A 24,698-nucleotide genomic window follows, 5' to 3' on the forward strand; every position below is an offset into this window, starting at 1 on the left:
CAATCTTTAATTTTCTATTTGTTCCCATTTTTTTTATTCCCGTATAGTTTACACTTTTGATTGCAAAATAAACTTTTCCAGCAAGTTTTCAGGTCCCAGCACCCTTATCACTGCCATGCACCTTAGCTTGTGATTACACCCCGTTCGAATCTTCTCACCTGTCAAAGAAGGATGGTAAAACATTGAGAGCAAGTCAGTAGGAATAAGGATACCTATACAAAAGTAGCTAAGAACCTATGCAAAAGTAACCAATGAGATTTATCTTTCATATGATATCTGAACAAGTCATGGACACGACTTTGAAACGTAAAAAACATGGTGAAATGTCAAAACTTACACCAATTTACGATTCTTGTTCAGTGGGCATGCGAGACGGGCTATTGGACTCACGAGTTTTTTAAGCTTCTGGAAGGATGGCTCGTAGAATACATCGCTCTCCTTACTGGCGATCTCACTTAACTCCTTACGTTGCTGCTTTTGTTTCTTGGCGTCGTACCCCTTTCCCTGAACGCCACAAGCTATTACGTGAGAGATTGCTTTTAGAGCAGGCGCTCTCCGTTTTAATCTTTTCTTGTCATTTTTATTTGTAACGCCGTCAGTAAAGACCATAACTTCCTGAGGGGATATAGAAGAAATGTACCGCAGCAATAAAGAAGAATTTAGCTACTCCATCTTTTAAATTTCTCAATTACTTTACCAAACAAATTCAAGATTAGATTCTCCTTCCCTGATTGTACCATTCCATCGTTTTCCCTTTGGACTATACGTGACCAGTACCTTTCGTGACATACAGATAGCCACTTTAAGCAACAATCTCCATTAGCAAAGCATAAAACTCGGGAACTGAAGGGCAAAAGCATCAAAGGAAACGAAGATTATAAAAAGAGTTGCTGAAATTCCCCTAAAAACACCCAATATTCTTATCTGTCATAATAACCTTTAACCCCCCCCCTCTCTCCCCTGCTAAGCTAACTTTCTCATGCTGTTCGTCATTTATCTCTGAATCCTACAGATGAAAATGATCAATACCTTATAATGTTTTATGATCTTGTGATTAACCATTCTCTTAGAATGGCGCAGCATTCTGGCCGCCAAATCCAGGGCCTTTCCAGTTTTCGTTCCCCCTTCAGTGTAACGCATTCTTAAAATACTCCTCCGAAGTTCCAGAAATCCCCGTCGCTGTGATTTGTCAAGTGAAAAAATTCTTCTTGCATTAGTAGCGTATTGAACGATAGCAACTCGAGCGTAAGATTCACTGACGGAGAAATGGCGGACGAGCTTGAGTAAAACATCTTTCATCGTGTTAAAGTTTTTCCTTCCAATACTTCCAGACGAGTCGACAATAAAAACTATGTCCACAACAGTGGTACAATCTAAGATTATGGAAGAAATAGAATAACTCAGTGGCGTAGCCAGCTTTCCGAATTGTTGCCAGCCTGTTTGCTAAGTAGACCCTGTAGTGCGCTGTATTGGATTTATTTCTTTATTTATTTATGTATTTATTCTCACACAGTCTGACCCTCAAAAATGGAAAATTCTTTGACATTGCGACTGCCAATGTGGTAGCTGTCTTGTACATGGTAGTCGCTGTATGGTTTGACAACATATTCAGAGATCTGGAATGGTGCTAACCTAGTGCTTTAACGTTACGAGATTTACTCTTGCTGCTTTTTTGTTATATAAGAATTCGAAAGAATTTTGTCAGAAAGTTCGATTTTTGTTTCCATATTTGCAAAAGTCATATCATAAGAGTCAACCGGGTAGAAAAAAATTGCAGGCCTGGGCCTACGAGCCCATGGAATGGCTACACCCCTGAAAGTTCTCTGACTGTAAACCATATTCTGTGATAACCAATTGCAAGCTCTTGTTGAGATTAATTTACTTTTTAAAAAAGAGTTTGTGAACAAAGGTTCTACAATAAGGATCAATCGACATGCTGGATGACAAAATTATTTGTCTTACACACCAAGCCATGGTTAGAGTCTTGGTCAATCACAACTGATCATTATTCACACTGACCTGGGCAACCTTCATAGTTTTTGCCAAGAGCTGGCATAGCTCTGTCAGGACAACACCCATACGCTACAGGAAAGTAAATGGGACATTTTGTTAAGTCATACATGACCGATCGGTTACTGAGCGAGGAAATAATGAATGTTTTCGTATTTCTCCGTCCTTAGAAACTTATTTCAGGCCGAAAACCTCACGCCCATGCATCTTTTTTTCTTCCGCGAAATGGTCTCAGGAAAGGCTTTCCATGTTAAAAATCACTTGAACTAGTGAAAAAAGATGTTCAGGTGTTGTAGGAAAAAAAATGCATCAAATGTGTTAAAAAGCAGATTTACGAAGAAAATACCTCAATACTCCCTTTAGAACTTGGTGATTATTTGGTCAAAACTTGAATTTTGATATTTGATTTAATCGGTGCCTTCAGTTTTGGCTGATTAGTCTTCTTTTGTTAAATCTGTTGAGGAGAGATCAGCGATCCCGAGATAACTGAACACAAGCGAATAATGTTTAACATCATCCACAAATTATTGACATACCTCAGGGTAGCACTTGTACGTGTAGAAATTATCAATGTACTTACCTGATCCACATCTACCCTTGTAAACAAAGTTAGCCCAATAAACACCGGCGCCTCCGGTACACCTCATCGATTTCCCATAACTGTTGTAAGTCTCACAGGCAGTAACGGATCCCCAGCATTCACCGTAAAACTGAACACCAAAGCACAGGAATCCTTTGGCTTGGGCAGCCTGTGCGCATCTCATTATCGGGTCCCTGAAGTTGTTTAATCTCCAGTCGATCCTTCCACGGCTGTTAAAGTACAGTGTCTCTATATCGCGAAGCTTGGGTTTTTTCCAGGCTAACGGACCTTTGTCTTGGTAGCATCCCAAGGGGAAAAACCAAAAAGGTATTTCTGGAGATCATAAACAGAAAGAGACAAAAAGAAGATCAGGAATCGGAAATGTAAAAAAGAAAAAGGAAGAAAATCTAGATAAAAAAGAAAGTTGAGAAAAGGTGGAAAGACGGTGAGGGATATTTGAAAATCAGAATAAAAAAAGAGTGAGATCAAATGAAAGTGAAGGAGGGAAAAAAGAACTGAGGAAGGAAAGAAATAGGGAGACTCCGAGGGGAGAGAAAGATGAACTGATAATCATGTTGAATAAAACAATAGTTTCGTGATTACGACCTGAGCCTAATTGCAATATGGACGAAATATGTGCACGAAGTAGTTAAGAAGTGCAATGAGTAACATGTGTTAAACACACTTGTCAATGGCCGCCTTTGAGGTTGACAAATAAAATCTTGATAAAAAATACGAAAAACGGGATGAAGTCATTTGTTATGGCAGGCAATCTTACCTTTCTCTGAAAACAGATTCTTAGCTGGCCTGTTTTTTGGGTTATTCTTACTCGTGTTATTTTTATTGCTTCCTCCTTTATTCTTCTTTGTCGGGAGCTCCTCCTGACCCTCTTCCCCTGGCCTGCCTGTTGGGGCGGGTGTGGTCTTGTTCTTGTTTTTGTTTTTGTTTTTATTTTGGTTCTTGCCTTTACTACGCTTTTCTATTTCATCGTACAGCTCTGGGGCCAACCACCTATCTTGAGCGTTATCGTCTAGTTGGTCGTCATCCTCAAGATTTGCTAAATCATCGATTTCCTGATCCTTCTTCGTCATGCTTACATCAGAAACGCTTTCCTCTCCATTACCAAGCTCGAATACGGTAAGCGAGAGTAACAGCACTGTAAATAGAAGGCACCGCATAGTGCCCTTCGCCTAAAAGGAACCATGTCAATCTCGTGAACTTTAAAAACATTTCGAAACAGTTAGGTAAACTTAGAAAAACAAGACGGTAGGTGTGCGTGGCAGACTTATCGCACCATTTATTGACTTATTTCATCCAAATAATTATCAGACCAGGCGAAACGTAACTAGAAAGTCACTTAGTTCCATGTTTTTTTTCGAGTTGTTTGTGGTTAGATCAGTGCTCTGGCAGTGATTTATTGCTTGAATTCGCCAGGCAGCACAAGTGATCGAGCGGGAAGTTGCAACTCGGCCTCGGTTTTTACGAAAAATGGTCTTAAATCTCACACTCCTTATGCAAGGGGTAACGTTTCTTTAAATTTCTGCTCGCAAGGTAAACGTATGAAAGATGTTTTTGACGAACAAGAGTCAGTAAAAATTACCTCAAAGATAAATAAAAGCCTTTATACAGGCCCAAGTGGCCCATGGGGCCGGCGCCTAGCTCTGGTTTCCTTTAGCATGAAGCGGCTAGGAGTATTGCTACTCCCCCCTGGATGGGATGCTAGTCCATCGCAGGGTTGCCCCCAACATATTTGCTGGTACCCATTTGTACACCTGGGTGAAGAGAAGCACTGTTAGAGTAAAGTGTCTTGCCTAAGAACACAACACAATGACCCCGGCCAGGGCTCGTACCCGGACCACTCGATCCGGAGTCGAGCGTACTAACCACGAGGCCACCGCACCTCCTTCAAAGATAGGGCGTAACATTAAGTACACAGACGCTTCTATTAAAGAAGTTCGAAATCGAAAATTCGCATCGTGCTACTTCTGATCAATTATTGCTAGTTTTAAGCGCACTTGCCGAATTGATTTTAAACACAAGCATTGGCGACAGTAGTGGCCTGAAACAAAAAAACTTGGAAAAAACTGCAGCCTGCTTCTAAAACGGCATGTTTTGGCCAACAGCAGTTGTTTAGAGAGACCACGTTAGACTAAACTCACAAATCAATGTGAAAAAGTCAATTTAAGAAAAGCAGAAAAAACAAAAAAATAAAACCAGTTCCTACAGACCTTTCCTTCTTTTTTGTTCCAGCTATCAAGGATTCCAGCGAAAAGTGAAAAGCATTTAACTTTATGTACGCAATTTAACAAAAAAAAGTATGCTCGTATCCTCGTAACAAAAACCTTCTATTCAGCTATCTTAAAAGCAATCCCTTTGTACTGTTTCTTTCACAATAATAGTAACAATTTTACATCACTCCCTTTTCATCCTAATTAATGAAGTTATTTTATCTTTTAATATGATCGATACCGAAGGTTATTATTTAAGATTGCGATCAATGTTTTCTAAAGAGTTGCAGATAACCTAAAAAAAAAGGAAGCATGCAGTATTGCCGACATGCTAAACATGGAAAACCTTGGAAGACAATTTAATTTGTACACATCACGACAACTTCTTTCGTTGCTTGTGCAAAGTGTTGGTTACGCAATACGCGAACCGTCATCACTTATGTGTGAAAATCAGAACTATTACGGAAAAACGATTTTTAAGGTTGCTAATTGATCACGAGCTTATTTTCGGTGCATTATTTTTTTTATCAATTGTCAAAAGTACACTTTATAAATTCAAGTGATGAATCCAGTTTTTTTCCTTATAACCCTCAGTGCCTATGTTTAAAAACAAAAAGATTTTTGACACACTTTAAGGCGAAGAACTTCTAATATAATAAATGTGTGAAAGGAAGTGTGAACATCAACACATATTTGAACAAAAAAATTATCACACTCTTAAGAGATCATCGCTCTCTTTACACCTGTTCTTTTCTATCTACGGGAAATTTTTACCGACTCTGAAGAAGTGCAGTTTTACGTATTCGCTCAAATTTATTTTTTTATTTGCTTGAAATAAGAAATTCGCAAGGAAGCATGATAAGCTTAGTTAAATAGCTTATGAATAAAGGGGGTAAGTTTCTAAAGAAACTGTGATACTGCGTCGGTGGGAGAGTATAACAGGTAATTTAGTGTTAACAACTGAGTTGAAAACGTAAATTAGCCACCTTAAGGGTAAAAAAGCTTCTTACTTTTACCCTTTACGGTGGCTAAATTACGTTTTCACTCATTTGTTAACAGTAAATTATAAGTTAAATAGCTTTCCCTTGAGCTCAGATGAATTGCTCAAGATTGGAGTTTATTGGCCTAAAAGTGCAGAATGTTTGAACAACCATTTACCTAACACTTTAACATAATGGCATCCTCGTCTCGGAGAGGCGATGGTCAGCGCATCAGTGTTGGTGGGCTCTTGAGTGGCTTAAAAGCCCGATTCTTGAGTGGCAATCTTTGTTGCAGCTGGAACAGATGTAATTGGTGGCCTCTTGATCTGATCTTTGACGTTTCTTTCTCGTCCCCCTCTTGATAGTCGCCTCGGCCCTGGCCTTCATCTCAGCCCTGTGAGCCCCGTCCTTCACACCCCGACGCCAGGCTTTCCGGTCTGTCGCAAGGATCTCCCAGGTGTTGGGGATGATTTTAGTGAGTTGCAGACCTAACACTTTAACAAACAAGAATGATGACAGAGGACCATTCAAGCACTGAGTGTGGAATAAAAAGTTAACTGGCGGACTAAAATGCAGATACTGATGGAAGAAACTTTGATGAGGGGTCTGGGGCTTGTTTCTGACAAACCGTCCTTTTATGGTTTTGGTGACATTAATGTGGGGGAAGTTAAAGACTTCAAGCCCTTTTAGATGTGCTGCACTTTCAATGACACTACACAAGGTTAAAATTAACCCCCCGAACCCTAAGAGTGGCTAGCTTTTAATTTTCCCTCACAACATCACCTCAAATCACACATTAGGGTCAAGGTATGGGGCGCCAAACCAGTCAATATTCCCTCTGTATTTGTATGACTCTGTTTACTTTTTATATGGTCAATTCGACTTTTTATACGGTCAACTTTTTACTTTTTATATGATCAACTCAACTTTTTATATGGTCAGTGTGAAAATGCAGACTGCAGACCGGGGGTAAAATGCAGACTGAAAACTGCAGATCAGGGGTAAAATGCAGACTCGGTTTTTGAAGAATAAACGTTTATGACCGCGGTATCGACCTAATCGTGAGGCGCAAGAGCGAAGTGTTAAACGTCTTGAAGCTTCTAATACAGAGCACAGATTCCAAGATCACGCCTACCTTCGTAGCGCAACTGAACAACGGTACGAGAAATAGGTTTTTACTGTCCAAGTAATCGAAGTTGCCGATGTGTGATGAAAGTCTATCCCTACATCTTTAAAGGAACAAGTATACGTGAGCTTCATGCATGTTAAAGCTAATGTTGCTCAGCAGAACTGTTTTTTCCTTAACAAGGGAAATGTATTTAGCTGGCTGTGAACTGCATATTCAAACAGTTTCATTGCTAATCGTTCTTACTTTAAAGAGGTGGGGGGGGGGGGGTAGGGGGGAAGTTGGAGATGATGGCTTCAAGCCCTTTTGGCTGTGCTGCACTTTCAATGACACTACACAAGGTTAAAATTAATGCCCCAAACCCTAAGAGTGGCTAGCACCTAATTTTCACTTACATCACCTCAAATCACACATTAGGGTCACGAGAATAAGGAAATTATCACCAACTAAAGAAGCCCTTGATTGTCCTACAAATTCTCCTTGTCATGTATAGAAAACAGTATGGAGAATAACAATACTGATGTTAAGGTGCATACTGTTATTTGTTTGACACATACCTTTCACACATGAACTGTCATCTGCATGGCCAGATTTTGTAAAAAAATTCTGCAGACTAGCTGCTCTTTTATCAACAGCATTTCACTAGCCACCAGAGGCATTATTTTAAATCATCAACATTATTTAAGTTCACAAGTTTACTTATCAAATACAAGAATTGAGGAAACTCTAATCAAATATGTGACAGGGAAATATGGGAGTATTCTTTTCACCAATGGAATTACCATCAAACACACAAAAAATAGGGCACCTTTCATTTGTTAATAATTATTACTGACAAAAATTTCAAAAATGCCCAGTTGCTACTCAGCTTTTAAGGATGATTAGGGCCTCAAAACTGTCCTCTTCACATTTCTGTTCCCTAGGTGTAACATGTTTCGTGAAAGAACCCCATACAACTGAACCCTTTAACTCCCCGAAGTGATTGAGGGGTATCTTCTTCATATAATATCCATAGACTATCTCACAAACAGGTAATGAGAATAATTAAACTCATCACAGAGAAGTTTTTCTTCTTATTCTAATACCATATTCTTTTAACTTATTTTAAAGGAAATGTGTGACAGCTAGAGGGGAGAATTAACAACCAGATCTTGGGAGTTAAAGGTTAACCAATATTCTAGTCTCTCGTCACCATTTCCCTTCTTTAGACTTCTGCGAAATTCTAGGTAATTAGGAAAAGCTGCTCAAAAGTAGGTTGCATACTCATAATCTTCACCAATTTTCCACTTGATCGGACCTTGCAGGATTAAACGTCTACTTGTAAATTACATATGTCCTAATGGTTGCCCATGGTTGCATCATCCAGCTCACCGCATTACACGCTTCAAAACGAAACTGTCTCCTTGTCCAAAAATTGAATCCTTGATCACAGCTGATAGCATTTGAATTTCTTCATATCATATGTTGAATCCCATCTGTCTCATGCATTCTTTATGTGCCTCGATAAGTTCGCCACAATTTTCTTCACCGTTTTCCACGATGCAAGCATCACGTGCCTTCTTCGTTTCTGGACAAGCACAGCACGGTCTTAGCTTTTTCTTCTCACCTTCTTGTGGCTTTTCTTCGAACTGTGTATTACCTGTAGTGATGGGTGCTTCTCCTGACATCGTGCTTTAAATATTTCACAAAATACAATAACGAAACACGGCTACCTCTGTTCAAAGTTTCTGTTAAGAGGGTAACATATTATGTAAGACATTTCAGTCATTACCAGGCCCTTGGCCAATTTTGAAACGAGGCCCAAAGATGTTGCAGGAAACAGCTGTCACGCATGCTCACACATTCTCGGATTTTAATTCAAGATGGCGGATGGCTTGGTCTGTGTTTTCCTGCAGCCATACATAACGTGACCTTGAAGGAGCAGGTATATTTTATTGCGATGGGGACAGAGCCAACGAAATCTAGCTCTCATGTTGAACACCTCTTAGCGGAAATTGAATCGAGTGACGGACTTCTTGGACCGACCTTAAGGTGAATCGATATTAATCAAAAATTATTCAGCAGCGATACCTCCTTCCTTCGCCTCAAATTTTGACAGGAGGTGAAGGAAGTGCCGTCTCCAATGATTTTGTATAACTGAACTCTCATTTTGGTGACTAATTTAGAGCCGTCTACGATGGAGAAGAACACACTGAGTTTATGGATAAACTGGAGGATCGCATACGAGTTCACGATAAGGACATCGAGCGGATGTGTAACTATCACTACCAAGGTTTCATCGAATCTGTTAACGAATTGCTCAAAGTTCGCGGAGAAGCACGGAAACTCAAGGTATTTGAACGTACTTATGTCAAAGGAGTGGTGTGTTTAGAATATTGTGATGTTATTTGACTGGCTTAATATTAGATATGGTTTATAATTTTGATTCTTATTGATTCGTGAGATGTACATTCATTTCATGGAATTATTATTTCCTTATCAAGCCATCACTTTTGCACGACTTTGATCGTTTCTTAGCAGAGGCTTACGATGGGTTTTTTAAATTTTAATCTAAGTGCTTGGGCGTAAAGTGCGGTAGGATTCGCAAATAATACAGATCTGAGAATTTTTATGCAGTTTTTTAGAATTACTTTAAGAATGTCAGCTCATTCCTTCACTGGGGGTAGGTGACAGTTGCGAGTCATGGTAAAATTACTTAGTTGATTTGTTCTGTCTGAAAAAGGCCACTGTTCTCCAGCAAAAAATTTTTTTAAGGTGTATTTTCATACTTAGTTATATATTATCTCTCTGTCGTAATAAAAAATTATACCTGTCTCTATTTGTTTATTAGATCAAGATAAAGGAAGTGAATGAATCCATGCAAGAATCAGGACGTGAGGTCTGTAAATATGTGCATAGACATTCAATTTTACTCCCTATTTTTATTGGGGGACGGGGGAAATTTTAGGACAACTAAAAGAAAAAAAAGGCAAAGAAATGAACATTTGGGGTTTTACTGTTTTTAGTGCACTTGAGCATTTTGTCAACATTTGTTAGAAATAAGAGATTCTCTCTTGACTGATAATTGGAAAGTTTTAAAACTAAATAAACTGGACTCAGAAAGTTTACTCTAGAGAATCAAAATGTTATGCTGTATTTTTCAATGGATTTGTTAAGAAGGCACATCATGTTATTATCAAATGTGTATGAGATTTGTAATCATCTGACGACCCTTAAGGGCAGGAAACAAAAACAATCAGCTACCCAGCATCTAATGAATCTCAACTTGTGTGATTTGATTTATCTTTACCTTCTCGCATTATCACCTCTGAAAATTGTCAGCAAAAAAAGCAGTGAGGAGTCATTCATTTTAACAGATAAATTTGTTGTTAGACAAGGGAGGCACAATCAGTTTGAAGCAGATAACCTCCTCCACCTTACCCTTTGTCTAGCCACCACATTAATAAACAGAGATGATGATTTTTTACTGTTGTTCTATTAAAAATAACTTAATGTGCAATATGACGCTTATCATAGTTTTCTTTAATTTTGAAGGGATGGTTATTATAGACATTCTTGTGAAAAAACGATTATTTTTAAATAAAAGTGGTGTCTATGGTTCTGTTTGAAAAAATTTAACTTTGGTTTTTCTTCTTGTATTTGGTGCATGTAGCTCTTTAGCAAGTGTGAAAACCTGATATACTGCCGCACAACCCAGAGAAATATTGTATCTGCAATCGAGATTCTTAGCCTCTGTTTACCAGGTAAATGATTATGAAAAATGTTGTATCCAGCTCTACAGTCTGTTAACTTGTGTCCAAATGCTGTGATAACTTACCCATCTGTGAAATAGTACCTCTCTTGTTGATTGATACTGACTCTGTATGGGTTTAATGAAGTAATAGAGACCGTTTGGTAGATTATTAGATCAGTTTCTGATTATTATTTGTTTGTTATAGTATTTTTCCCAATGTTTTAAAAATTGGTGAAGGGACTATTTTGTCTTAATTAAGTTCTGAAAGAAAAATGCCCTATTGCAGTGCTTGAGATGTATGCTAAACTTAAAGATCAGATGCATAATAGAAGGTCAGTTCTTTCTTCTCTATTATTTCTTTCACATTCTTGAAAAGTAGAAGTTACATTGTGTACTTCTTGATAACTATTTGGATTATCCATATCTCATAACTATGTTGTACTGCAACTATTGTTTACTAATAGGTATTACCCAGCATTAAAAACATTGGAGCAGCTTGAACACACCTATCTTCCAAGGATAAAAAGGTATATTAAACTTCTAGGGTGAGGATCTTGCAAGCCCTGACTGGTTATGTACACTGTTAGTGAATGTTGTACCTGGATCTACTATATTGTACTAGCATTTTACCTAACCTTCAATCTTTTAACTTGATTTGAATGGCTAGTATAAGTTAACTCTCTTTTGTCAAAGTTTATATCTTATCTTTAATCTTGAAATACTTTGCCTTTGACTGGCAGATTTAGATTTGCAGAGATCATGCAAGAAAGTATACCTGTTGTTAGAAAACACATCAAAGAAGCTTCAATGGGTGACCTGAGGGTGAGAAATATGCTCCAAAAAAACTCAGTGATAGACTGCATACTTGGTTAATCAGTTGAAAAAAGATGGGTACATATTAAAGAAACTGCAATTCAACAATGACTTAGGGTCAAGTGAAGTGGACTCTAGATCTCAAGGTCTTGATTCAAGCTATAGCCACGTTCATCATGTTGTGACAGATAACTTATTCTCATAGTGATCCTCGTAAGAGTTTAAATGATTATCAGAGGAATGTCAGGGGAACCTGATAAAATGTTTTCGATTAACCCTTAGTATGCCATATCACTTCAAACTTTAGGAGCTGGTGTAGACTTAAGCAGCAATCTGGCTTGTAAATTTGTCTTAGTTAAGAGTACTCAGTCAGACTGAGTACTCTTAACTATTTGTTATTGATTTGATTAATTCATGCTGTCTATTTGTTCCTTTGGGATGAATTGACTTTTACTTTTTTTGTCCTGTAGGATTTTCTGGAGAAAATTAGGAAGGTTTCTGTCCGGTTGGGCTCAATAGCAATGAAACAGGTTAGTTCCTGAGTATTTTAGGCTACCAGTATATACAGTAGCTCTTACTATATTACATGTATCTACCTGATCATTACTAGTTGCTAACTCTGTTTAGCTTAATGATAACTTAAATACCACAGAAATAGTAAAAATGCAAAAACCTAGTTAATTTCTAAAAATAAACTAGTTCTGTATTCCTGTTTTTATTTGGGTAGATAATTTGGTTTTCCTTTCTGGTATGGAAAATCATTGGAATTTGGGAACATGTTTTTGGTGAATCTGCAGCAACAGTTGTACTGTAATAATTTTAATTGAGGTCAATCTATTTTGTATATGTTTAGGCAATACAAAAGAATAACTTAACACTCATGCCAGGAGTTGGTTTGAAGAAGAAAGGAGAAGACGAAGTAAGTTTGCACAGTGTCTACAATAGCAGAGTTGCTGTCATAAGAATGTCATTAGAATAATTTAAAATTGGTAAATGTAGACTTAAAACCAAATGAAAGTAAATTTGGAGAGATTACATTGTGAGTGCACTCTGTTGTAAAGCAAAGTTCACTGGTTTTACATTATCAATGATAACCCATGCAGGATGTCAAGTTTGTTAATAAGAGGTAATTTAGTGTTAAGAACTGAGTTGAAAATGTAAATTGGCCATCCTAAAGGGTGAAAAAGCTGACATTTCGAGCATTAACCCTTTGTCAGAGCAATTGGAGGAATTATGGGTTATGTGGGTTTATATGCAGAAAGTGGAGCTGCACTATTGGTGGGAGTATGGTGACGAGAAAACATGAATAAATTAGGTGAATGAAGAACCCTCATTGATGGCGCTTTCATTTTGAGCAGATACTAGTGCAGAGAGGGAGCAAAAAGTTTTCTTTGTTAAATATGATTTATTTTCTCTTTACAGGAATTAGACAAATCTGCTCAAGATTTGGTGGACTTTTCTCCAGTGTACAAGTGCTTGTACATTTTCACTGTTGTAGTGAGTGATTTATGCATGAAATCCTTCAATCCGTTCAGTTCTTTGAACATGGAAGAAATAATTGAAAAGCAATTAAATGCGTACTTATTCTTCTTATAGGGAGAAAGAGAGACATTTGATAATTACTACAGGAAACAAAGAAGAAAACAAGCTCGTCTTGCTCTGGAACTAAGCTCTGGAAGTAGAGTAAGTTTTTAGAGATAATTTGATATGTATGATATAGAGAGCCTTAATACTTTAAGCCTCATATTTCTGTACTGTCAAAAGGGATCATGTATATTCAAGACTTAGTAAGTAAGCTGCAAAAAATTAAAACTTAATTACAATTATTGTAAAGTACTATTGGATATCTTGTAGAAACGAAGCTATATAAATCATTTATATTGTTATATTGTTATTATATAAATTCACAGCATGTTAATTATCCACCATAGGATCTGTGCCAAGTTCAGAATAAGTTTTAAAGTCCTTTATTTTTTTGCTAACAGGATGGAAACCTGGAAGTGTATAGATCTTATTTTCATCAAATTGTAGGGTGAGTCAATCAGGGCTGAAACCAAAATCCAACTCAACTCTTGCTATAATAACCTTAGCACTGCTCCTAGAGGTATCTTAAATTTGATTCACAGAAAAGTTAGGCAAGCATAGCCCCTCTCTATGAAAATTTTACCTTCCAGCGTCATTAGAAACCTTCCATACACTGTATGTCTCAATAGGTCATACTAATGTTAGGATGGATGTGGCAGTTGTGGTTCTTTACTGCTCTTTGATACCTCCTTAAATGGAAATAATTGTTGATTCCCTTACCTTAAGGTTCTTTGTGGTTGAGGATATAATTCTACACACAACCAAGGGCCTTGTAACAAGGTATTGCACACTGTTTAATAATTTACTATAAGTACATTTCAAGTTGGAAAAAATGACAGTAGCTACCATCAGATAACTTAATGTCAATTTCATGAAAATGAAGAATTAGTTGATAATTATTTCTTGGAAATAAAATGTACTATACGTGTATGTGTGACTTCACTTGTAAGTTTTTTTTACTTATGCCCTGTTTGCACCTTGCTGAAAAATTTGGTTTGGTATTTGCAAAAAAATTAAAAATTTTTTAACAACAATTTTTTGCTTTCATAATAGCATTCACACTTGAGATGTGTGAATTATTTGTGTAACCACAAATGTCAATCAATCAGAATAGTTACCGAGATTTCATGACAGTGCTTTTCCTTCTAAGTTATTTCCAGTCAAAGACTGATTGCAAAGCAAAATACCCCCGCGATATGTTTTAATGGCCCTTCTTTGCTGTTTGCTTGCCATACAAAACCTGATTTTGGTTAGTCAACAATTAACTCTGGTTTTGTTGGGAAGGATTCAGCTTTTATGGATCACGGAGATGTTAACTCAGCTACTCAACAGACATCAATGCTGCCATCATTTTCACCTGTACTAGACATTTCCTTGACCTATAGAATCTGGGTTTGAAATCCACATGCACCAGCATAACTTCCCTGGAGCCTTCTTCTGTAAACATTTGAAAATGGGGAGAGAGTCATTGGACAACTGACTAACACTCTTAAGAGGCTACATTCAGAGAGAAAACACTCATAGATAATATCAGTTAGCCTGGTATCAATTATGAAATGTGATGACCAGTTGAAGGGTATCTGGGAAGGAACAATAGATTTTCTTGTGTGACAAAAAATTGTTGGCCTCCAAAGCTAGTTGATGGTATCTTTGAAGTTTTTTGGCACTTGTGAAAACTTTGGCGGGTCAAACAAATTGTTTGCATTGAAAATGGTTTCGCGTTGACAGATTTTTTTGCAAAACAAACAATTTTGTGTAGTGTGAACTGGCCCTTATTACAAGTTTTTTTTTCTTTACAACGTTGGCCAGTTAATGAAGACTGTGAGGCTTGTACAACTTTAGTGTGTGTGGTCAGGGAGGAAGTGGTTTGATTATTAAAGCTAGTTGATTGTAATGTGAAGCTTCAAAAAAGGTTTTTGTAAAAAATAGTTGTGTGATTTGTTAAAATAACGTACAGTACATTATTATAAGTGAAAATCAAATAGCTTACAAGAGCAGCAGTAGGCCCAAGCAGTGGCAGAGTTTTCAAGTTGTTTATGAAACATGTTGATATAATTATATACTGTAAACAACAGGTCAACGGTTGATGATCTTTGGGAAATGGCAGCAAACAAGATTGCACCTGTGCTCATCACATGTACACAATCGGTAAGAAGAAATGTATATGGGTTAAATGAAATCCTACATGTACATGACAATCTTTATACTGTAAGTCAGGGTATCAAAAGAAATCTGTGAGCACTTCTTTCTAAGTATTTATTAAAAGGCATAAGTTAGGGTACATTGTAACCTTTGCTTTATCAGGAAGATAAAGGACAAATAAAGCAAATGACTGCATTCTCCATTTCTTTTTCATGATGGTTTACATATTAACTGACATCTCACTGCTGTTTTTTTAGGCCTACTGTGAAGAACCATCTCTGCTTTTAAAAGTGAAAGAACTCATTGTGTGGTTCTGTCACACCCTGTCAGTATGTATAATTCATACCTCTTGTGCATGTTTAATGACAAATTTTGGATGTCTTTATCTTCAAATTTACATTTCTGTTTTTGCTTTTCTTTTTCGTTTCAGGGTTTTGGATTTAATGTAAATAAAATTTTTGATGTTCTTCTAGAAATGAGGTAAGGTTGGAATCCTAATTATAACTAGTAACAAGAACTACCAGCATTGTAATTTTGAGATCTTGTCAATAAGGTCTCTATCATTTCGCTGAAATTGAACAATTCTTTAAACTGTTCAGGACAGTTCTTGATTAATTACAGAGTTTCACCATCTGTAGCCAAAATAGGTAGCAAGTAATTTCTGTCTGGTGCAATTTATTATAATTTCTCTTTGAGTATTTTTTACTATTCTTTGCACATGTATGTGTAACTTTTAACCTTCTTCTTGTACCTTTTTCTAGACTTCAGTACAATGAAATTTTATCAAAGGATTGGGAAGCTATTTTCAAGTATGTAATGGTGCTATTATCCTAATTGCTGATATGTAACAAAAGTTGTCTGGATATAGACTGTACTATTAAATGAAATGTAATTGTAAATTCAAAGCAAAGCTGTAGTTATAACACAATTCTATATATGTGTACATTACATGTGAGAGTGTCTCATGTTTTTTTGAGCGAAATGGATTATTAAAGGCTTTTAGTACAAACTCTCTTTTCTCCACAAAGGAAAATTTTTGATGAAGATAACTATACACCAATGCTTTGCCAAGATGAGACTGAGTACAATGACATCCTGAAGGAATTTCCTTTTGATGAGACAGAGGTTCTACAGGTATTAATGAGGCTTAGTTAGAGTTTTTAAAAAGGGAGTTAGAGGGTCCATTGTCATTGTCGCCATCATCATCATCATCATCATCATCATCATCTAGAGGCATCTTTCGGAAGGTCATCTGTAGTAATTCTTCTTTCAAGGGGTTTCCAAGAGATTGTTCCTATGGATCTCTATGTCATCATCCATCTAAAATGTCTTTTAAGATACCAGGTTAACCAATTATGTGACCACAATATTTTTGTGTGCCTTGTTTTAATTATTTGTGTTGTGGTTTCCTCCATGATAGTCTGCAGCACACTTCTTTGGTGATAATTCACAACATAGAATGATTTGAGGGTGTGAAAGCATGCTGAGTTGCTTGAACTCAAGTAATAGCAACCTCATTTGCACAAGCCAATATCATAGATAAGACACCAGAATTGAAAATTGAATGTTTTCGCATAATTGCAATGCCACTGTTGTCATTGCAACATCTTTCGATTACATATTCCTATTAGAGGTAAACATTACAGTTTACAAGCTATGTGTAGTTTCTGGCTTTTAAAAATTTTTTTGCCAGCAGTGCAACAGTATCCATCTAATGTGATGATCTCTGAACATTGTTTTATTTTTTTCCCTAGCATCCTTTCCCAAGGCAGCTTCCATTTTCTGAGGGTGTTGTTAAAATCTATCAAGAGGTACTTTGTAAACTGCTAGTTAAGTGCTCTAAAAATTATAGCCTGCCTGTGTTTCCAATAAATATTAAATAACCACTTGTTCTACTTTGCAGGTCAAACACTACATAAGGTCATGTTTAAAATTCAATGAAAACCTCAACGTCAGGTAATATGTGTATTCTAATACTACCATAGTTGATCACCGTGGGTATTTCTATGAAAGTTAATGATCTTTCTACTGTCAGTGCACTTCTGAGGTTTTCACAAGATACACACTTGTCTTCTGATAATATTTTATGAGTGTGTCTTTGGTCAATAAATGGTTACAGTAATGCCATTTACATGTACCTTTCTAATGGGTGATTTGCTGATAATTTCAGTGTGTAGAAAGGAGTCAGGCTTATTTTCCATAGGCAATTTACATGTACTTTTGCTGTTGCAATAAGCTTTCCCTCATAAACTTGTTATCCTTATCTGAGATTCCTTTTGGTTCACAGCATCTTTTGGTATAGTTTGGTGGTAAAAAATTTCATGGTACATTTCTCATAACAATGTAATAGCAGAGTCAGTAGTGATTACAACTGAAATGATACTATTTGTTAGGTTTATTCTAACACATTTATTGTGTAAGTTAAGGAATATTTAGGTGTGTAAACAATTATTTGCTACACCTACAACTGTATCTATTTTGTGAAGGCATGTAACCTTCCATGTAGTTACGGTAACTTCATAGGCATGTTCTTCATTCTCTCTCTCTCTAGTCAAACTGAGATTGGAGATTCGGTGCGAAAGTCAACAAATTTACTACTAACAAGGACACTCAATGGTGAGTTTGGCTAAAGGATGAGTCTAGTTTCGAAAAACAAGAAATTTTAAAGTGATCTGTTTAATTTTTTAACATAATATCATCATTATTTTTTCTTAGGTTGCATAACATCTATTATTAGAAGGCCAACAATGTCAATTCCACAGGTGTGTCTGCCTCTAAGTCAAGCATTCAATCAATGGCTTAAGATAGATTATTTTAAAGTAAACACATATTAAATATATTGTAGTATGAAATTGAATGAATGACCAAATGGAGAGGTGAATGAATGAGCAACGAGATGAATGAATAAATGAAAAAATGACAAGATGAATGAATAGCATGGTGGTACTCAGTTGTTTGTGAAGGTTATTTGCTAGAACACTCCATTTTTGCAAAGTTCAGGGTAGGTTAAATGATACTAAATTTATGTCATTTGTTTTGTCTTAACAGCTTGTTCAAATGTCCATTAACACAATTCATTTAGAAGAGGCCTGCAATCATCTTGAAGAGTATGTGACTGCAGTGACTGGGTAAGTAGGTGTTGAATTGGTCTCTCTTTTAAATTTTTTTTCTAATTAAAATTTTCGTATAGTTTATTCTTGGCCTTTATATTAGGTTAACATTTTGTGTAGTTTGCATCAAAAAAATAGATCTGAAAAAAAATTAAGGGTATGTCCCACGATCTCAGAAGTTACTGTGACTAAGTGGAATAGACAACATTTCAAATAATCGTGTTTAACTTTGCTCGTGTTGAATCGTAGAACCTCCAGTGAAAGAATTAATGTTTCACGAGTTTATGGGTTGTCATCGTTCAAAGTAAGTAGAAAATTTTACAGCTCTTAAATTGCTCCAGGTTGCCATCTCCTCATTTATATGTACGCTTGGCTTTATCTGTATGTTTTCATCTTTCGAGTTTGTGGATGGGTGTGTATTGAGGGTTTAAAGATGGACGTACAGTATATTGTGTGCGGTGGCATAGATAGTATTATGGTGTATGGTGCGATTTGTTTTGAATGTATCGTAGATAACGGTTTTTGTTTTTGCTTTGTTGATGATTTTGTTTTTAGGGAAAATGTTGTTTTATTCTAGTAACATAAGCTGTTTGATGTGGTAATGTATAAGATATAATATTCATGTCTTATCTCACCAGGATATGAGAGCTGAGGCAGAACAACAAGTTTACGAAAGACTTAATATGAAAATAGAGGACTTTGTAGAGTTAGGTATGTAAATACTTATTTATGTCAAAATGGGGTGTATACAATGCAGTTCCTAGTTATAGGCAAGTTGATCGGTGAGCAAGTCGACTTTTGAGTGAGTTAACTTGGAAGTGAGCAGACTTTTAGGCTAGTTGTCTGGTGGGAGAGCTGACTCTTGGAGGGGTTTATTTAAAGGCGATGTTGACTTGTGGACGACTTGTTACTTGGGCGAGTCGAATCTTGTTTGAGGAGACTTGAAGACAAGTTGATACGTTGGTGAGTTGTTTGAGTCAATTGGAACTTAAGAACACTAAGAAACAACAACACTGTTAACCCAAAACTCGATTATGGCCACCTTACTTTGGTTCTAAATATCCCTGCTTCTTGTCATCAGTTTAAACCCTAAAATGATTATTTTACAAAAACAGATTTAACCTGGTAATTGTTAATAAGAAGGCCCCCTAAATTTAAAAAATTTGCAGAAGAAACTATTATTAAATTCTGAGTAACGCAATAAGTTTTTGTAGCAATAATTTGTCGTAGGTTTTATAGCTTTATACTTCCTTTATCCAAATCTTTCTAGGGAAGGCTTTCCATCCGTTTGTTAAATCTCTTATCGCACTCAAGGTGCTCTTTTACGTGACTGTTTATTTTATAACCATCTTCATATAAGTCATTACTAACCATGATGGAGAACTAGCATCAGCATTGGCAACGAAAACGTTGTTATTTCTGTTGTGTTCTATGGATATCTGCGTTCTTCTTGCCATTCTGTGAAATCCAAATGGAATAAGAAACTCAAACTTTTTGGTGGAAAGTTGGAATATGAATTTAACTGAACTATGCTATTTTTCCCCTCGTTTAATCCGTGTTTTTTAGAATTTCCATCCTAAAATAATCTAAAATATATGTTGTTGGAGGAGTGAAACCCATTTAAAAGTTTTTGTTGGTTTTCAGCAAATTACAATTGGGTTCCTGTGAACTCCAGATTACATGCCAGTAGCTATCTTGTGGATCTATTGGACTATCTTCACACCACTTTTCTAAACTTCACAACACTACCGGTAAGTCTTACACACTTATTTTACAGCTTCTTGTTCTATTTTGACTGTTTCTCTGTCACTTAACTGTTTTAGCTCTGCCTGTTCGTTTAAAGCAGGTTCAATTAGGTTTATTTCTTGATATTTTCTCAGGGGAATGTGGCCCAGACGGCCTGCATGTCTTCATGTAAATATCTCGCTACGAAGCTCAGAGAGATGTTACTAGATGAAGAGGTACGATTACACAAAAACCATGTTTGCAACATGTTGAACGATTGGCTCATTACTCGTGCATTGAACTGTCATAACTGGTCTTTATTGGTAGAAATAGGAGGAGGCTGTAACTCAAACTTTCAACTGTCCTATCATGGATAGAGACAGAAAGCTGATATCGCATTACGTAACCCCTAAAATTCATTAGAGGAAATTCTTCATAACGCTCAATATTCTGTTTTCAAGGTCTTAAATGATATACTCTTCTTGCGACTCACTCTCGTTTCCTATTTACAATATATAAATGTATTGATGTGATTAAAAGTTCTCCACTCACTGCGATTGTTTTCTACTATTTGCCTCCTTTTACCAGGTTAAGCAGATGAACTCACACGGCTTGGACGGGTTTAACCAAGATCTTAGAAAGTGTGAAGGTAGTTTCAGTTTGATCCCATTTCTTTGTCTTTTAGTGAAGTTACGTTTTAAAATATGGCAGCGTCTCGCAACCTTGTAGTTAACGCAGGGAATTTGTGCTGGGCAGAACAGGACATGTAACCAATCACAACAAAGATGCTATTAAATCAACCAATCAAGAGCGAGCCAGTAAACTAGTCTTGCTTTGATTCACTAATTTTCCCGCCATTTTGGCACCGTGTGGTTTTTCTTCAAGCTACACTTGCTTTTGCGAATTATTTCAGTAAGGGACGATTTTTGGTTTAGTCTTATTTAAAAGAGGTGTGGATGCTTGCTTCGAAAGAGGGTGATGCCGCTGGATTTGAAAAGGCAATAAATCTCTACAATATAGCAAACCTGTTTAATTTCTTTCAGAGTTTGTCAACTCCAATCCAGTAGAGGGGATAAGTGACGGCACACTACAAATGACATTTCTGGAATTAAGACAGGTAAGATTACTGTTAGTCTCCTTTAAAGCAGTTGTTTGGTCTCTTCATGCAACGTGCTGTTCCCCCCCCCCCCCACCAACAGGAGAGAGTGCGTTGCTTTACGAGACCAAAACATCTGCTGCGAAGGAGACTAGATTATTGTGAGCTGTTCGTGTTCTGCTCCCGGTTTCCTTTCTACCTCCATTGTTTTATGCTTCTTACTGTTTGAACTTTTACATGTTTGTCAGTTGGTAGATTTGTTGTTGAATGCGGACTGGTCCACCTACTTCGCTGAACATGGTTACACAACTAGTAAATACAGTCGAGTTAGCCCCCAAGATGTAGCAAGAATCCTTGAGAAGTAAGTTCCTTTTAAATACCAAAATGGCACCAGTCGAAACTGAAAGGGGGAAAAATTTTTCAGAAGCTAAACATGACGTTTTTGCGAACAGCAAAATTGAGCTACCGTCGGCGGCCTTGGTAGCCGTTTTTGCACTTACGTTGATAATTTAACTTGAAAAAATAATTTTTCCTTATTTTGTTCAGCGTTCGGATTTAAATGAGTTTAATCAGTGTCTACTTTTCCCGCTTTCTGTTTCCGTAACTTATCTGTAAGTTGTCCCTTCTTATCCGCACTGTTAATCATGAAGCTAGGCTTTGCTTGGGAAAGCATAACAACTTACTAAGGATGTGGGTATGGATACCGTGAAAAGAGATTGTCTTCGAACAATTGCATTAAAGGAAAGTTTTTCGAACGAACTACGCGAACGTGGCTTAATAATAATAATAATAATAATGATAATAATAATGATGATGATGATGATGATGATGATAATAATAAAGGATAACCCTTCAATACAAAAGTTCTTTTATCAATGGGGTCCTGCTGATTAAGAATTAAAAACTAGGAAATAAGAAATTATTAAGATATATATAAGATAGTACCTATAAAACAACTGGAACTAAAGTAGTGAAAGGTAGCTCGTATAGAAAACTGTTAATTGAACATTCTGATTTGAGAAATCAATGTTTGTTTTAGGATGACGGACACAGGAAAGAAGCGAATTTTAACTTTAAAGAAAGTCGACCGAGACCGCAAAAAACTCAACGAAACGATCTTGAAACGACTGAAGACTTTGGATGCGGATACTTCGGGAGCTTCTGTAATGTCTTGAATTCTTCTACCAACTGTGGAGGTCTTAAGATCTTCAGCACAACAAGATTAACCTACTAGGGAGCTAACCATGATTTGCAGATTTACCAGTAATATGAGATCATTCTATGTCAGGAGGTAGGACACTGAAGGAACAAGGCTTTCTCTTCTGGTACCTTGATGGCTTAAGTAACCATGCTTTTGCATAGAAAGACATCGTGAAAGTTGAGTAAAGGGGACAAGCATGACCGTAAATAACTACAATCGTATTACTCTCTGCTTTAGATATAAAACGACCTAATAAGTAATGAAGCGCATAACTTGAAAGTTAGACTAATAAAGATCACTATTGTACCATCCGCATTACGCCTAGTAAATTTGAAAAAAACGTTTTTCAAAAAGACCTGGAAATCAGAGAAAGTTTTTCCGTTCACACTGCAGTGATCAGTGGTAGAAAAGCTTGACTGCAACCTTGGGCATTCGTGCAAGAAAGGTCGTCAGAATGTGTGCAACTGCGCACCTACTCCCCCTTGTTATTAGCTGACTGTTGCTAGGTTAGGGGAGGGGTAGGTGCACGGTTGCTCAGATATTTACATCGATCCGATAGGTCTAACCATACTGCAAAAAAAAAAGAAAATAAATTGAAAGTGCTGTAAAAAATCCACACTAGGACTTAAAGAACGTATTATCAAATTTATCTAAGAAAAGAGCGTTTTCAAAAGGCGCCGTTTTTAGTTTACTCCAGGTTCAGCTTCATCTGGATCAGTGTGTTCGCTGGAGGTAGCCGTAGACGTAGAGTTGTGTTTTTGAATTTACTCAGCGTACTGCGGAGAGGCCTTTAGATGTGCTCAGCAGCTGTTAATCATTAGAGTTCAACGGTCCACGTCGTTGAACCGAAATGTGTAATTTGAAATCTTCTATAGCAATTTTCTAAGTTTATGAAGTAATCAGGAATACTTAAGATCTCAATTGCAGTTCGCCTTACCGCCTAGCAGCGAATACTCATTATGTTAGTTAGGAGAATTTGGTATTGGATCAACCAAAAAAATTCCCTAAATGATCATTTTCTTTAATGTCATCACGTCTGCTCTATGTTGTACTGTTATTTTAAGAAGAAATTATGTCTTGGTCACTCACACAAGTATAAGAGTTAATAATAACGAGTCCTGACTTGCATTGTTTTCTGTTTGAAAGTGAAAATTCACTTTTTAAGCCAAACCTGATCAGTGCTACATGCATGGGGGTTTTCTTGTTGGTGGAAAACAGTCTTCAAGTTGGTCACAATATTACAAACTGTTTAGAATGTGAATATTATTGAAGGCTTGTTAAAATTTAACGATTGGTTGTTTGCCTTTCTTCTCTCTTCTGTATTTTAATCAATCGTCAATCAATCGTCCCAAGAAATTCAGTAAATCGACATATAAAATGCTATTTGTTACAATTCAATTACGATAGAGGTGATCAAATTTCATATTGATGTAATATGGACCGAGTATTTTTGTTTAATTTTTGTGCAAATCTTTATTTTCAGATGGTTGTTGAGTGGTTAACTTTGTTAGAAGTAACGAAATTTTGGTCAATTTACAATTTCAAAATTGTTTCCTGCTTACGTCTCGTAGTGATATTTCTTTCTTTTCTTTTGCTTATTACTGAGTAAGAATTTGGCGGCGTATATACAGGCTATTTTTCTCTAAAATTAAATATGATACAAGATTACCTTTCTTTTGCGTAAGTATCTTTTGAAAGGATTAAGGGTAGTACATTATGTTCAGTTATTTCACAATTCAGATTTGAAAGATTTTTGTATGGCAAATTTTAAAAATATAAAATTGTGTATATATTGTCCACTTACACATGTCAGATCAGTAGGTTTAGATGTCATCAGTTACTGTCAAATTATTAAGCTATTAATGATTAAATTTTTCCGTTTAAATTCCTTTTTTTAATCTCTGAGAGAGTTGTGAAGGCAGTTAGATCAATTAAATAATAAGTAAAGAAATGGTATTTGGCAGTGGCATCGCTTTACAAGCGACTTTGCTGAAATGTGAACTCTGTATATTGATATCAATCGAGGGGAAAACCTGAGAACTTAAAGAGAAACTCAGGAAAAATGTCTAAAGCTTATAGCTTAACCATTTATAGGCTAAGATCAGTATTCATTTTCCCCATACTGTGCTCCATACTTTTCCCGAAGGTGTATACAAGGTGAATTTGTTTAACAAGCAAGGGCTTCCTCAGTTGGTGATCATTTCTTTTATTCTCATGACCTTAGTGTGCGATTCATAGATAATACTGTGAGGAGAATTAACTACTAATCACTCTTAGGGTTTAAAGGGTTATTGGTTTGGGAATAAAAGGAAGGGACATAGCGGTGGAACGCGACCATCATCACCACTGAGCCGCTTTCCCTCCTTTCTA

At 36.6% G+C, this 24,698-nt stretch overlaps 2 protein-coding genes and 1 long non-coding RNA gene across 3 annotated transcripts; 1 reads left to right on the plus strand and 2 right to left on the minus strand.

Annotated features, from left to right (window-relative positions):
* Nucleotides 1-10: 10 nt before the first annotated feature.
* On the minus strand, nucleotides 11-4,882 carry LOC113671185 (uncharacterized). Its single transcript, XM_027187400.2, has 7 exons — nucleotides 4,819-4,882; nucleotides 3,369-3,780; nucleotides 2,591-2,923; nucleotides 2,020-2,082; nucleotides 1,030-1,373; nucleotides 338-615; nucleotides 11-158 (listed from the first exon to the last, which is right to left on the minus strand). The coding sequence occupies exons 2-7, from the start codon at nucleotides 3,766-3,768 to the stop codon at nucleotides 155-157; spliced, it is 1,422 nt and encodes a 473-aa protein (XP_027043201.2). The 5' UTR covers nucleotides 3,769-3,780; nucleotides 4,819-4,882; the 3' UTR covers nucleotides 11-154.
* Nucleotides 4,883-5,914: 1,032 nt separating this feature from the next.
* On the minus strand, nucleotides 5,915-6,696 carry LOC149050144 (uncharacterized). Its single transcript, XR_016183641.1, has 2 exons — nucleotides 6,287-6,696; nucleotides 5,915-5,976 (listed from the first exon to the last, which is right to left on the minus strand). It is a non-coding gene; the product is annotated as an uncharacterized LOC149050144 (long non-coding RNA).
* A 2,063-nt stretch (nucleotides 6,697-8,759) lies between these two features.
* On the plus strand, nucleotides 8,760-24,284 carry LOC113671169 (exocyst complex component 6B). The gene is made up of 31 exons (XM_027187380.2): nucleotides 8,760-8,955; nucleotides 9,090-9,255; nucleotides 9,755-9,802; nucleotides 10,577-10,667; nucleotides 10,944-10,989; nucleotides 11,122-11,184; nucleotides 11,398-11,479; nucleotides 11,941-12,000; nucleotides 12,324-12,389; nucleotides 12,893-12,967; nucleotides 13,067-13,153; nucleotides 13,456-13,502; nucleotides 13,781-13,834; nucleotides 15,130-15,202; nucleotides 15,454-15,525; nucleotides 15,627-15,676; nucleotides 15,958-16,005; nucleotides 16,225-16,330; nucleotides 16,951-17,007; nucleotides 17,100-17,152; nucleotides 17,748-17,812; nucleotides 17,912-17,958; nucleotides 18,245-18,324; nucleotides 18,556-18,610; nucleotides 18,945-19,017; nucleotides 19,951-20,057; nucleotides 20,187-20,267; nucleotides 20,620-20,680; nucleotides 21,075-21,148; nucleotides 21,376-21,488; nucleotides 22,167-24,284. The coding sequence occupies exons 1-31, from the start codon at nucleotides 8,864-8,866 to the stop codon at nucleotides 22,300-22,302; spliced, it is 2,328 nt and encodes a 775-aa protein (XP_027043181.2). The 5' UTR covers nucleotides 8,760-8,863; the 3' UTR covers nucleotides 22,303-24,284.
* The last annotated feature ends 414 nt before the right edge of the window (nucleotides 24,285-24,698 follow it).

The sequence above is a fragment of the Pocillopora damicornis genome, chromosome 2 (assembly GCF_964200805.1).
Source record: "Pocillopora damicornis chromosome 2, jaPocDami1.2, whole genome shotgun sequence".
In the NCBI taxonomy this organism is placed as follows: Eukaryota; Metazoa; Cnidaria; class Anthozoa; order Scleractinia; family Pocilloporidae; genus Pocillopora; species Pocillopora damicornis.

Coding starts and splice junctions, on each gene's coding strand:
- LOC113671185 (XM_027187400.2), bottom strand. CDS start 3,768: ATGCGGTGCCTTCTATTTACAGTGCTGTTACTCTCGCTTACCGTATTC. Junction 1,374..2,019: donor AAACTATGAAGGTTGCCCAG/GTCAGTGTGAAT, acceptor CCATAATCTTAG/ATTGTACCACTGTTGTGGAC. Junction 616..1,029: donor AGATCATAAAACATTATAAG/GTATTGATCATT, acceptor ATATCCCCTCAG/GAAGTTATGGTCTTTACTGA.
- LOC113671169 (XM_027187380.2), top strand. CDS start 8,864: ATGGGGACAGAGCCAACGAAATCTAGCTCTCATGTTGAACACCTCTTA. Junction 16,331..16,950: donor ATGAGACAGAGGTTCTACAG/GTATTAATGAGG, acceptor TTTTTTCCCTAG/CATCCTTTCCCAAGGCAGCT. Junction 18,325..18,555: donor TATGTGACTGCAGTGACTGG/GTAAGTAGGTGT, acceptor GTTGAATCGTAG/AACCTCCAGTGAAAGAATTA.